The following is a 13,980-nucleotide window of genomic DNA, read 5'->3' as shown; positions in this document are numbered from 1 at the left end:
TAAAATAAATATTAAAATTAAAGAGACATCTTTATCATTCAAATAAACTATTCTACATACTCTAAAAAAATCATTTATTTTAGTAACTAATTGGTTATTTCTTTACAATCAAATTCATCATTAATTCATTTATAAACATTAAAATGTAAAGGGGAAATATTTAAATCGCTACAAAAAAAAACTGGTTAGTTATTAATTATAACACGAGTGCAATTAAAATAATATATATTCATCAGTAATACAAAATTTAAAAAATCTGAATAAATATAAAATCATAATAAATAATTTAAGACTTAACACATTTTTACACATTTTAGACGCACGTTTGAACCATTGTCTTATTTATACCTAAATGTTTGCTTGACTCGCACTTCATTTGGTGTCCACAATCCTCCCGAGTACGGAATATGACAACAATCCAGCTTTCCTAATGTTTATTGTTGCAGTCGAATCAACACAGCATCGTACCTTTATGTTACATCGCCATCTTATGCTCAAACCACACACACATAGTCAACGGTAATACAGCACTTGCCTAAAAAATACCATTTAATAGAAAAATACCATCTACTGCATTATTAATTATTGCACAATTTCATTTTCCAGTCTTCCAGTCAAGTTTTGATAACACCATAAGAGGCTTAACAACTTTGTGCAATCTTGCGCAATAACTGTTTATCCTATGCCCTTGAAGTGACTCGAGCACCAAGTTTGAAGACACGCACTGCATTTCCTTGGCCCTTTACGTCAAATGCCCCAAAAAACGGGAGGTGGAAAAAGAGTCAAAACCATCATAACAAAGTGCCGCTTTTGCACATTTGTAGTCCAAAAACAATATGAATGCAACAGTTACTAAGGTTCCTTTCGCAGAGGGGACGTATTCGTTGCCTTTTTGGCCTGCGCCGTTGAAGAGGCCAAGCTGTCCTTATTGGCCTCAAGGAAGTCGCTGCAGGCGGAAAAAGCGCTGTAAAAAGAGGAGGACAGTCCAACAATGTCCGTCGAGATGTAGGGCAGAACTCCGGGCGTGGCCTGATTGTAGTAGGTGACCTGAAATGTATTGATCGGTGGTGAGAAGTAACCAAGCAAGACTATTTTTACGTATCAAATACAGAAAATGAGATGTTAACAAAGCGATGTAGAAATGCGGGTGCGAGCAAAATGCTGGCAAATGTGGAACCTTGGTGACAGCGCTGGACTCCTCCCAGATTGTGAAGCCGGCGCACAGAACCTCCCCCCTGACGTAGTCCGCAGTCGGAGGGTGAGTGGGAAGCGTGACGGAGCGTAGGGCGATCAAATATGGATCCCTACAAGTGACAAAAAAAAAAAAAAAAAAAAAAAAAAAAAAAATCGAGATTTTATTTTAAAGCCATAATCATAACACTTTGCTTCCTTCTGCACCGAGGTGTGTTTTTTACAACACGATCCGTGTCACGACATACCTGACATCACATGGTTTCCGACAAGACGCCAGCAAGATAAAGTCCTGACCTTTGCCCCCTTTACGGATGGAGGGCGTCCTGACGCGATAAATGGTGTCGTCTTCGTCAGCCTGTGTGATCACCTCGCAAGCCCTGCAGGAGACGTCAACATGTGCTGACAGATGTTGTTGACAGCAGTCATAGGAAGTAAATCGGCCCTGACCGATAAGGATTTTTTTTTTTTTAGGCTGATGCCAATTCCGATAACCGATTCACTCATTTGCTCCCAAAAATGTATAAAAACGTTTTATTTTAAATATTGCCATGGTCCCAAAAACATATTTATACGTTTTTTTTTTGTAATGATAGAGCATATAGAAGGCTTTGATGCAGCCTCTGACTTGAAGAGGTCACTTAAAGCAATGGTAGTTATTGCAAAAAACGGCCAGCAGGTGGCAGCAGAGTATAAGAGATCAAACAGGGCCATGTTGCAACAAGCTCTTTTCCTCAGTGTTTTAAGCAAATTTGTGAATAATGATGAAACTTAACTATATTCTAATGCTAATCGCTGCAAAACGGAAATAGATAGAAATTTAAAAAAAAAATCTTGATGAAAGAAGAGACTCGAATCTTTCTTTTGGACAGTTCCATGTTTCTGTAGTTATAGAAATGAATATTCTGTGGGCCTTCAAAATCAGTCAAAATCCAGCAAAACAGCCGGGAGCAGAGGGGGTTGCTTCAGTGAAAATGGCTGGGAGTGCATGAGTTAATTGGCCGATGAATTTTAAAAATATATGATGACTAAAATAATGACTTTTAATTTATTTAACTCTAGCAAGCTTTGTCTTTGGCGAAATCCTGCTCAATATAAAAGTAGTACTTTGGCACCATCGTGGTGCTAAGGAACGACACATTAAAGTGAGGGGAGGAGTTCCTCTCAAACAGACAAAAGCCTTAGATGATATAAAGGTAGTGCTTTGGCGTCACCTTCTGACATCTACTGGCAATCACTGGTGGAGTTTTAGATCTTGATTACGTTCCCTCTTTTTGTGCTTTTGTACACTTTATTTGTAATAAAGCTCAGGGGTTAGTTAAGTATAAAGTAACTGTACTTCTGTTGTGAAACTTCTACAGTCCCTTCCAAAAGTATTGGGACGGCAAGGTCAATTCCTTTGTTTTTGTGTACTGAAGAACGAATACTTGATGCAGTAATGGTTATGCCACCAAATATGAAATGTGATTCAATTTAAGTTAATATTTACTAATGTCTGTTCCAATACTTTTGCTCACTTGAAAAGTGGGCGGGGCTTCAAAAGTTGCTGTAACCCGAGTCGTTTCAAAACATCTCGACGTAAATAAAAAAGATGCGATCCGTAACTTTCGCCTCAGATTCATCTTTTGACCTTAAACACAAATGTCTTCAGTATACGACAAAACGAAGGAACTGACTTTATTGCTCCAATACTTTTGTTACGAGTGTGAAAAAAAGTGCCGAAATTGGGCGAGTGACTGACTGATAATGGCGGTCCCACTCTTTTCTCCTGGCGAGGTCAGAGAGCAGATGGAAGGTCTGCTCGGCTGAGATGCTCACGTTCATCTCCACTTTGAAGCACAGCGTCTGGTTCTCCTCCAGCGTGTACAGTCTGACCTACAAATAGGATTCGGCGTGTCAGGTTCAGCCTGGCAGACGGAATTTGGGGGACAGCGCGCGGTCGATATTCAACACCGGAACGTCACGTTACACGTCAATTACCGATTTTTTGGACGAAGGAGCAATTTCAACATCTTACCCGCAAGCTAATTGCGGCTGCTAAACAACTAAAGGTTAAATCAGCAGTAATACTCACGTTGTTTTTTTCCGAGGCCAGCACCCAGTTGTTTATGGTGTCCATCAGTTTCAGGGCGGAGACATTATTGTAGCTCAAGTATATCTGAAAAAGCAAAGGATGCGAAATAGCTCATTTTCAATGTAACGTAATGGATTCGGCCCCATTTTTGAAATGGTTTTCATTTTGAAATCGGACGTCATGGAAAATAGTAATTCTCCCAAAAACGTATAAATACGTTCTATTTTAAATATGACCACGCTCCCAAAGACGTCTTTATACATTTTTTGTTTCGTTTTTTATGCTAGAGCATACAAAAAAAGGCTTTGGCGCAGCCTCGCAATGGTAGTTATTACAAAAACGGCCAGCAGGTGACAGCAGAGTACAAGAGATCAACCAGGGCCATGTTGCAAAAAGGCTCTTTCCCCCCACTGTTTTAAACCGATTTGTGAATAATGATGAAACTTAGCTATAATCTAATGCCAATTGCTGCAAAACGGAAACAAATACAAAATATACTTGTCTTCCTGTTGAAACCTTTTGGTAGCTTCCATGTTTTGATAGCAATAGAACACAATATTCTGTGGGCCTTGCAAAATCAGTCAAAATCCAGTAAAACATGCTTGTTGCTTCAGTGAAAATGGCTGCGAGTGAATGAGTTAAATATTGAGTAAATACAAGTTGGTTTGGTGGGGAAAAATCTGGTCATATCTGTTAAAAGTCAAGAAATTTGCAATTTTACAACTAACTTTCTGCCCAAAACAACAAAGAAGAAATCCAAAGAAGGCACTTTTTATTTGCTACCAGAAAGAGAAAAAAAAAACGATGCGGTGGTTTGGTTATAGCCCCCACCCGGACCACCATAAAGTCAAGTCTACATACGGAGGCAATTAGTTATCTCGCCATGCGGTGTCTTTCGAATGACTCTTACCTGGTTACTTGGATCCCACGGTACAGAAAGAGGCACTTCGTTTTGCTTGCAGGAGATGATGTACTTCCTGCACACACAAGCAAACATTTACTGTAAGTACAAATACTTGGATACTTAAGTAGATTGTACACATATGAAGCTCTACATTTCTGTACTGTTAGTCATTTTGATATTTTTATTTTTTTTTAAAGCCAGAGCTAATAAAACCTAACTAGTCCAAAATTTCACTTTTATACTCAAGTACATTTCAGAATCTTTTTAAAAACTTTTATTCAAGTAAAGAAGTTTTTTTTTAACTTATGTATCTGCACTTCTACTTGTATAGAGTGTAAGTATAGCCCAACAATGAACAATTCTCCCTCCCCCTACCCTCTCTCTCTTGTCACTCTCTCTCTCTCCCAGCCACACACACGCGCCACACTTACGTGCACACCCAAAAAAAAAAAAAAACTCTCACACATATATATAACTCCCTGACACAAAAACTATCATTTTCACCCATCAAAAAAAACCATCTCTCACACACACTGGACTCTCACACATTCAAAAACCTAACACCAACATAAAAAAAAAAACTCTCACTCACCAAAACCTCTCTCCAAATACCTCACTCATATAAAACTTCTCACAAAAAAAACTAATTTTCACACAAAAAACTCTCACAAAAAACTCTCACTCATCAAAAAGATACTCACACACGCAAAAATAGCTCTCACAGTTTAACCAAAAAAACTCTCACACACACCCAAAAAAATCAAACAAACTCACACATCCACGCACAACCTCTTCCACTCCCCAATATTTTTTTACTTCAACTTAAGTCCAGACTTTGTGTACTATTGCCACTTTGCATTGGAGAAACAAAAGCAAGACCCCAAGCAATATGAAAACATTCTTGCAGTGCTTCCAACATTTGGCTCTAAATAAAGATTAGAAGCGAGCGAGGCGGTGCTGCCTGACAGCGGAACAATACGCGTATTATGCCTGGCGAGCTCTGCTCGGCGGCAATATTCTGCGCTGACCCCGTCACATGCTGTGACGCGCGCACCCAACAATAGATTCGCAAACACGCTGCGATGGTGACACAGCAAAATTGAATGTAGAAATGAGATCCAAATTACAAAAATAATGTAATCCCACGGATATTTGAAGTTGACTATTATTGAAGTCATTTTGTGGAAAAATAAGTGCGGGACGGAACGAATGATGCGAGTGACAAAAAAACGGAGGTTCTACTAAGCGGTTCGGCCTGAATTTCTTATTTTTCTTGAGCAGCTGCGAGATAGCCGCTATCTTGAAAAACTTGAAAAGCAGGGCACTCACAAGTCAAGGTAAAACTGTACGGATTCAACTGCATTCTTCTCACAACATCACATCACAGCAAGATGGCTGCTGAGCGTTTTTCACTCACCTATCCAGGCGGATCTTCTTCCTGGCGACGGCTTCTTGATAACGCCGTTTACCGTCCTGTAAAACATCAGTTGCACAAACATGAAGTGGCAGAAGGTTGTCAATTTGCATAAAACCGATAATAGATTCATTAAAAAAAAGTGTTTAGGGGGGGGAATTTTTTTTCAGAGATGCTGATGATGAATTAAAACTAAGATAAGTAAAATTGTAATACTTCAGATATTTTGAAAGGTTCGAAAACTTTATTTACTGTAGAAAACAATATTTACTTAAGTTTTTATTGAACTTTTAAAGACATGCCCCTGAGAGATCCCTGAACTTTTTGTTCGATTTTTAAAACAAAGATGTCTATTGACGAAGATATTTTTTTTTTAACTCCCAAATTTTACAAACCCTCAAAGTTGTTCAATAAACATATGCTTAAAAAATATATATATATAATTAATTAAAACTAAGATAAGTAAAATTGTAATACATCAGATATTTTGTTCGAAAACTTTATTTACTGTAGAAAACAATAGGTAGCTATTAACTTTTTTTTTATTATTCGTTTTTATTGAACTTTTAAAGACATGCCCCTGAGAGATCCATGAACTTTTTGTTCGATTTTTAAAACAAAGATGTCTATTGACAAATTATTGTTTTTTTTAACTCCCAAATTTTACAAACCCTCAAAGTTGTTCAATAAACATATGCTTTAAAAAAATTTTTAATTAAGAGCTGGAGTTTGTATTTTTTTTTTCAAATTTTGATAGCCACTATTTTCCCTTTTAGTGAAAATGAATATCGGCTCCAAATATCGGTTATCGGCGCCCTTGACTACGAGTAATCAGCATCATAAAAAAGATCTCTCGCTCTACCTCTACAATTTGCTTCTACCAGCTAGCTTGAACGCTATCAGAGACAATGGTCTATATTTGCAACCTTAATGCTAATACGTGCTAAATGAAATGTTAATACCGCAATTTACTATTGTAGCATTTCTCATACACGTACTCCTTCTAGTACGTGTTAGACATTTTTTTAACCAATTACCATTTTCAACCTGGCCCATGTGACTTCAACGATAATAGCAATGAGATGCTCCTTTTATCGATCCTATTCTCTATAACAGTTAGTCAGGGCAAAACTGTTCAACTCGAAAATCAAGTCTTGATCGAGTAAGTCCCCCCCTTGGCAACATGGGAGCAAAAGATGGCCAACTCACCACAGGCTCGGGTCTTATCCGAGGCAGCGTGCGTGGTTTGCGATCGGCGTCCAGTACCTCAAAGGTCATAAAGGCACTATTGATATGACGTTGAGGCTCGCCGCCCTGATAGGCTTCCGCACATACTCCCACCTCCATGCTGCAATAGAAACGGAGTTGAGTGAAGATTGAAACTTTGAGAGGGGAAGTAAAAAAAAAAAACAAAAAAAAAAAACAGCTGAGATGTGCTTGCAAAAGTGCGCACACCCTCTTTTTTTTTTAATGGCAAAGTGGGCCGCGCCGGGGGAAAGACTGACCTGTGCTTGAAGGCATTGTTAACGATGGACTTCAGTACCAGTCGGTCACCGATGTGCGACGGGCCGCGGAAATGGAACATGTCGATGCTCCTCAAGGTGGGATGGGCATTACACAAGCGGCTATATTGACAAGGACGGAGATCATAAAATTCATTTGAATTTATTATTCAGATGTTTGAAGTGGCAACTTTTTTTTTTTTTCAAGCAATTCAAGTACTGTAAGAGCCACAATCGGCTATGCACTTTTTGTGTGTGCATTTTTCCATCCAAGTCAATGGAGGGTACTGCATGCCTAGGTGGCGCTATTGAGCGATTTTGTTGTTGTTGCATTTTTCCATCGGATATCATTCGTTCCACATTTCCATCTAATTTAAACGCTTCAGAAATTCACGCCTCCCGGGTTCAAGTGTTCTTTTTATTCATTTATCTTTCAACTACAATGAATACTTTTATCTTTTAATTTACCGCATAAGCATTCAGCTTTCAGCATTCCCGCGCAATTTCTACAGAAATTGCACTTAAGTCTAGTTTCTGTAGTCCTTCGTGAAAAAAGACTGATGGATTGATGAGAAGTTTTTCATATGGTCTTTGTCTATCGTGGGAAGATGGAAAGCGTCCCCCCCCCCCCATATTAAATGGAGGCTTGGTCCGCACACACCTTGCAGAAATGGTGGCGACATTCTCCATCCAAGCCATGATCTGGCCGCCGAAGGTGCTGACTTGGTGGTTGGCGTGGGGCGGCAGCACCAGCTCCACACTCTCCACTCGGGTGCGCTCGGCCGACACGGCGTCCTGGAACTCCTGGCATTCTCCTGCGGTGGGAGAAAAAAATAAAATAAAAAGACTGAGCAAGCAATGCGTGAAGAAAAAAAAAGACAAGGTTTTTATGGTCATTGTATGATTAGAGATCCAAGAAAAATGGAGGCTGTACCCAGCTGCGCCGTGCTGCTGCTCAGGAGGTCGTTGATGATCTCGGCGTGGATGAGCCTCATCCTCCTCCTCTCTGCCGCCAGGCTGTATTCCATCTGCTCCATTTGTGTTTGAGGAATCAGCTGCTTCAGTCGCACCTGCGCACGCACACGGGAACGCAACTCAGGGCGACCGACGAGTACATGTGGTGGATTCAAGTATTGGGGGTTCGACAACTTTTTGGGCTCCCCCCCAGGAGATTGAGTTCCTCAATGTCAATTAAATATAATATATTATAATAAGTGTAATTTGTTCCGTGACTACGCTCGTAATGCAAAACGCTCTCAAATTATCTTTCCCAATGACAATGAATGGAAACTGTTCTAGTTTACCCAAAAAATATAACAATTTCTTTACAAATGTTTTTAACTCATTCACTGCCATTGACGGCTTTAGACGTCAAAAATTCATTTGAACTATTTCTGTTAGTTTAACATTTTTTTCCACTTTTAACAAGAGTATGAAAACCTAGAAAAAAGTTGTTATTGTACATTTAGAACAGATAACATTTTTTGTGATTAATCGTGTTAACTATTGAAGTAATGTGATTAATTACAATAAGAAAATTTAATCGCCTAGTTTCTAATAATCTTTTCTTTTTTTAAATAATCTTTTTCAAAAAGCTAATTTTTAATCATCTTTTCTTTTCGTTTTTAAAATTATATTTAAAAATAAATAAATAAAAGATTATTAAAATTAGGGCATCAGGCAACTACATTTTTTAATTGTAATTAATCGCATGACTTTTTTATTAACTAGTGAAGTCATGTGATTAATTACAATTTAAAAAAATTATTGCCTGATGCCCCTAATTAATAAAAAAAGAAAAGGAAAAAAAAGAAAATATTATTTTTAAAAAATTAGGGGTGTCAGACGATTACATTTTTTAATTGTAATTTACCGCATGACTTCAATAGTTAACTCACGATTAATCACAAATGTTATATCTGATCTAAATGTACAATTAAAAAAATTCAAGGTTTTCATACTCTTGTTAACAAAAGTGAAAAAAAAAAATGAAATTAATCGTAATCGTTCAAATAAATTTTTGACGTCTATAACCGTCAATGGCAGTTAAATGAGTTAATTTTGACTGCAATCAGTCACGGATTAACAGATCCAGTGCCTCAACATTTTTGCCCATATCTTCGTCTCCTTAAGTACTTTGCCCGTTTCCGTTCTCCTGGCCACAAAGGTGGCGAAGGCTTGACAAACCCTCCAGTGAGAGTCAGTGTAGAGGTCCTCGCATGTCACCATGATGCCAACCTAAAATGTACAAATAATAATAATAAAGGTATGAGATAGCGGGAATATTTTCCCATTGTGAAAGCAGTAATCACCACCAACCTCCATACTGGATGTGAAGGCTCTGTTGACCTTCGCTATGATGGTGACTACATTTCCCACCCTGCAACACAGACACACACACGCAAGTTGACAATCAACACGGAGTGTTGATGAGATCAGGCCATCAACATAGTGTTAAACAACACTTAAAGAGACGAAGATATGGGCAAAAATGTTGAGACACTGGATCTGTTAATCCATGACTGATTGCAGTCAAAATTAACTCATTTAACTGCCATTGACGGTTATAGACGTCAAAAATTAATTTGAACGATTACGATTAATTTCATTTTTTTTTTTTCACTTTTGTTAACAAGAGTATGAAAACCTTGAATTTTTTTAATTGTACATTTAGATCAGATATAACATTTGTGATTAATCGTGAGTTAACTATTGAAGTCATGCGGTAAATTACAATTAAAAAATGTAATCGTCTGACACCCCTAATTTTTAAAAAATAATATTTTCTTTTTTTCCTTTTCTTTTTTTATTAATTAGGGGCATCAGGCGATAATTTTTTTTAATTGTAATTAATCACATGACTTGACTAGTTAATAAAAAAGTCATGCGATTAATTACAATTAAAAAATGTAGTCGCCTGATGCCCTAATTTTAATAATCTTTTATTTTATTTAAAAAAATATATAATTTTAAAAACGAAAAGAAAAGATGATTAAAAATTAGCTTTTTGAAAAAAGATTATTGATGAGATCATGCCATCAACATAGGACAGGCCACTTTTCTTATCTTATATCTGGAGCACGTGACAACTGTATGAAAAGTCCTCCTGTCAATCACTACAAATGGCCTGTTTGGTGTTGTACTGTTTTTCTTTCTTAAAAAACGGATTATTTTCCCACAGTGGCTGGGAATGAGTGGCGATGGTTCGGGTTCGGTTCTTACCCGATGGTGTGTTCAAAGTGGATGTCATCGACAGACGCGGTGACACAGGAGCAGCCCGCGTGTCTTTCAGCTGAGAAGAGAGCTCACTTTAGGTTCCGATAAGTCATCGTACACGACGGCAGAACAATTCGTCCGTTGGATTTAAATCATCGCAATATAGTAGAATGCCAATTTTTTAAATTCAAATGCTTCATTATAACGCTCGGTCAATACAGTATATATGTTGATTTTGTTTATTTATACAGTGTGTAGATAACATGTTTACATATTTCTTCATGAAACCATGAAACATTTATGACTGATTTATGACTTGATCGATGCATAATTAAATATAATTGTATGCAGTTTCTAAATGTACTTTTTCGGTTGTATATGTGTAAGTTTAATAATGGAAAAATCGACTTTATCTTTCATAATTCACATTCAGTTTTATTTTTTTAAAAAACTAGTAAAAAATTAGATAATTGATCTTTTATTAGAGTTACACTTGGATGACGTTGCATTTTGAGCTCCACTATGCCCTGAAAATATATAATAGGAAGGAGGAGTACAAAGCGCAAAAAAATAAAATTAAAATAAAGCATCAGGTTGCAAATATAGGTTACATTTGTTCATTGTCTTATCAGTTTCATGCTTTTAAAATACATTCATATATTTGTTTTTACTTTATCTTCCCCATTCACAGCCATTGACAATTTAAGAGTCTTCAGCGAACGTTTTTTCCGAACGTAACTCGACACGCCCCTTTTAAATGCATGTCCTCCTCCTACTGATTAATTGGCCTGCATTGCTCTTTTCAAATTGACAATCATTGGCTGATTTTTTGCAGATTTTCACATTGACTCATTACAACATAATACAAAGGCAATGACAAGTTGACAACCGCACCAAAACAAAAAAACAGATTTTTTTTTTTTTAAACTTACATTTTCACTGAAACAAAAACAAACAAAATCAACACCGAAAAGGTCATCATCGGTCGGGCTCTGAATTGAATTTCAATTTGCCAACCTGAGAGGCAGGCCGTGGAGTCCATCCACTTGAGCAGCTGTCCGGCGCTCAGCTCGCCGCAGTGATTGGAGTGACAGGGCAGAACAATCTGACTCATGTTGACTTCCGTGGGGTTCCTGTACGCCTCGCCGATCTCCACCGCCACGCGGGGACCTTCCCCCTCCTCCGACGTCATGACTCGGCGCTGCGCAGACGCGAAACACGTGACGGGCGGCTCACAATGTAGCCCTTGAAATGACACTGAATGCTTTTGAGAGGGGAGGCGAAAAGAAACTGAGATGATGTTGTGGCTGCGTAAGTGCGCACACCCTCTTAGAACAGTGGATGTGTTCAGAATAATCACACGAGTGATACAAGTGAGCCGACTTGTGAATTTTTCGACATACGAGCTGTCGATTGGCCGATTTTTTTTACTTTGATTTGAACTCGTTTCACGATTAAAACAACCACATCACGTTGACCCGAGCTTAATGCTAATAAACGATGCAAAACGCCATTGACGGGCTAACAAATAGTATTGGTGTTTGCAGCGATACGACCGCAATGGATATTTCAACACAGATCGGATTTTATAATGGCTAAATTTGCTGAACAGTTTTATGACAGCTAACACTGTGTGCAAATGTGAGATCATGAGCCTGGCACACGTTCACACATTTCATTTATTTACTATGGGAACAATTGTTTTGTAATGATATTAACTCTGAAGACAACCAACAACACGGAACAGGTTATGTTCCACTTTGGAGATTGCAAAGTACTCGTTTTAAGATGTAAACATTCACACAACCAGTTAATTGCTACTTTTTGCTCCCTCATTTTCTTCTATTTTTTTGAAACTGGATGGGTCACATTGTTGTCTCTGTGGTCTCATGTTCTCGTTTGTTGCGTCGTGTTTTGAACAAGAGTTTGCTCACTGTTGCTAACTCATGCGTTAAATCACGAATGGGCAAAGTACAGACCGCTCAATTCTTAAAATCCAGCCCATCAGGCATTTTTTTCAAGAGTCCTTTTGTGTCTTTAATTTAGCTATCATTCCTAAAATTTTTGTGAACTCATTTGTTGTTAAATGAATGGGTTATTGATGTATTGCCAATAATAAAATTTAAATGTTAGTCAAATGAAAAGTTACATATGCAAGTTATAATGTTCTAAATCATTATAGATCATATAGAAAGCAACAAATAAAAAATAGATTCATTATAAACAATAACATTAAAATAGATACTAAGCTATTATTCTGTTGCGTTCAAATGAACAATTTTACAAATTTTAGATCAGTGGTGTGTGGTCAAGACTATCAGAAGAGAGAAGACCTGCTTTTAGAACTAAAATTAGATTTAAAAAAAAAAACAATAATTTTTTTAAATAAGATTTCTTTGGCCAATCAGATTTTAGGCTCTATGTGTTACCATGTCACTCTAATCTGCCCAGGGCTGTCAGAAGCAGTAATGCTGGTCCAATCCAAATTCAACTATATTGTTTTTGTCATATCAATAGAAAAGGATTGATTGTGAACTGCGGCAAATAATGTTCAGGGCACAATTGCATGCTGTTTATTGTTCGTTCTTTGTTTAGTGTACTATGTAATTGAGGGCTTCTATAATTGTGACTGAGGGCTTCGATACCAAATAAACCGCCAGCAATGTTTTCCTCCATACATAGTTAACCTCATCTACCAATGACATGGCCTGTCCTGAATTACAATCCAAAGGCATTTCACTCCAGAGCTCTCATTTGCAGGTTGGCACTTGTGTTGTATTGTAGTTCGTTTGTCGTTTATTTGCGTTGACCAATTTCTTACAAACGAATACACACAATTAGTTGCACCGGAGAGGTCATGCATTTTATCCTTGCAATGACCTTTGATCTGAATTCAGATGACAATTTTGGGATCAGCAACGGTGTTTGTTTGTAAACATTCGAACCTTGTCCGTGTAATGGAAAAACAAAAGTATGTTTAACTCTAAAAATAAGTACGCCAAAAAAAACTTACCGACAGTGAAAGTGGAGTCTGGCTTTGGAAGGGGAGTTGACGGTCCTTCAAAAGGCGGAAAACCGGGTAGGAAAGAGCAAACGGCAACCCGGAAGGGGGTTCTTTTTCATTTCCCCATTCTTAAATGACAACACGCACACACTCGAAATCCTGCCACAACACACTCGCTGGTGGGAGAGATGAGAGAGAGGGAGAGGCAGAAAAAAAGAAGGGAGGGGGGGAGATAGGGGCCGTCCCCTAAACTGTTTTAAAAGTTTTAAGGTGGAATAAAAAAAATGTAAAAAAAGGCACAATTTTGAATTTTTTTTGCCCAGGGTGTCTGATCACTTGCAGTTTAGACATCAATGTCTCTGTGTTGAGTTATTTTAAGGGGACAGTAATTTTACAGAGAACGCAATGTCTAAGAGTGTTGTTAAAAAATAATTAAAAATGTTGACTACACACATTGACACATGCCACACACTTTGAGCAGTTTCACTTTTGTTGTTGTCTGAGTTATCGTGAGACTGAGAGGACAATACATTTATTCTGTTATACAAGCTGTACGCTGACTTCTTTACATTGTAGCCAAGTGTCATTTGTTCTGCGTTGTCCCATTAAAAGACATACAGTAAAATAGTTAAATATTTAAAAAAAAGGTTAGGCGTGTGCACCTGACTTATAATG

General features: G+C 37.8%; 1 protein-coding gene across 1 annotated transcript; it reads right to left on the bottom strand.

Annotated features, from left to right (window-relative positions):
- Positions 1 to 419: 419 nt before the first annotated feature.
- acot11b (acyl-CoA thioesterase 11b) lies at positions 420 to 13,514 on the bottom strand. The gene is made up of 16 exons (XM_086089508.1): positions 13,315 to 13,514; positions 11,319 to 11,502; positions 10,308 to 10,377; positions 9,405 to 9,465; positions 9,222 to 9,323; positions 8,020 to 8,155; positions 7,747 to 7,900; positions 7,089 to 7,208; positions 6,793 to 6,931; positions 5,587 to 5,642; positions 4,176 to 4,242; positions 3,266 to 3,349; positions 2,933 to 3,066; positions 1,440 to 1,571; positions 1,178 to 1,304; positions 420 to 1,047 (listed from the first exon to the last, which is right to left on the bottom strand). The coding sequence occupies exons 2-16, from the start codon at positions 11,491 to 11,493 to the stop codon at positions 853 to 855; spliced, it is 1,752 nt and encodes a 583-aa protein (XP_085945634.1). The 5' UTR covers positions 11,494 to 11,502; positions 13,315 to 13,514; the 3' UTR covers positions 420 to 852.
- Between the last annotated feature and the right edge of the window lie 466 nt (positions 13,515 to 13,980).

Source organism: Leptonotus elevatus, chromosome 11 (assembly GCF_054856555.1).
Source record: "Leptonotus elevatus isolate MCC_2025b chromosome 11, RoL_Lele_1.0, whole genome shotgun sequence".
NCBI lineage: Eukaryota > Metazoa > Chordata > Actinopteri > Syngnathiformes > Syngnathidae > Leptonotus > Leptonotus elevatus.
Note: the sequence above shows the minus strand (reverse complement) of the source record. Positions and strands in the feature narration are given on the sequence as shown.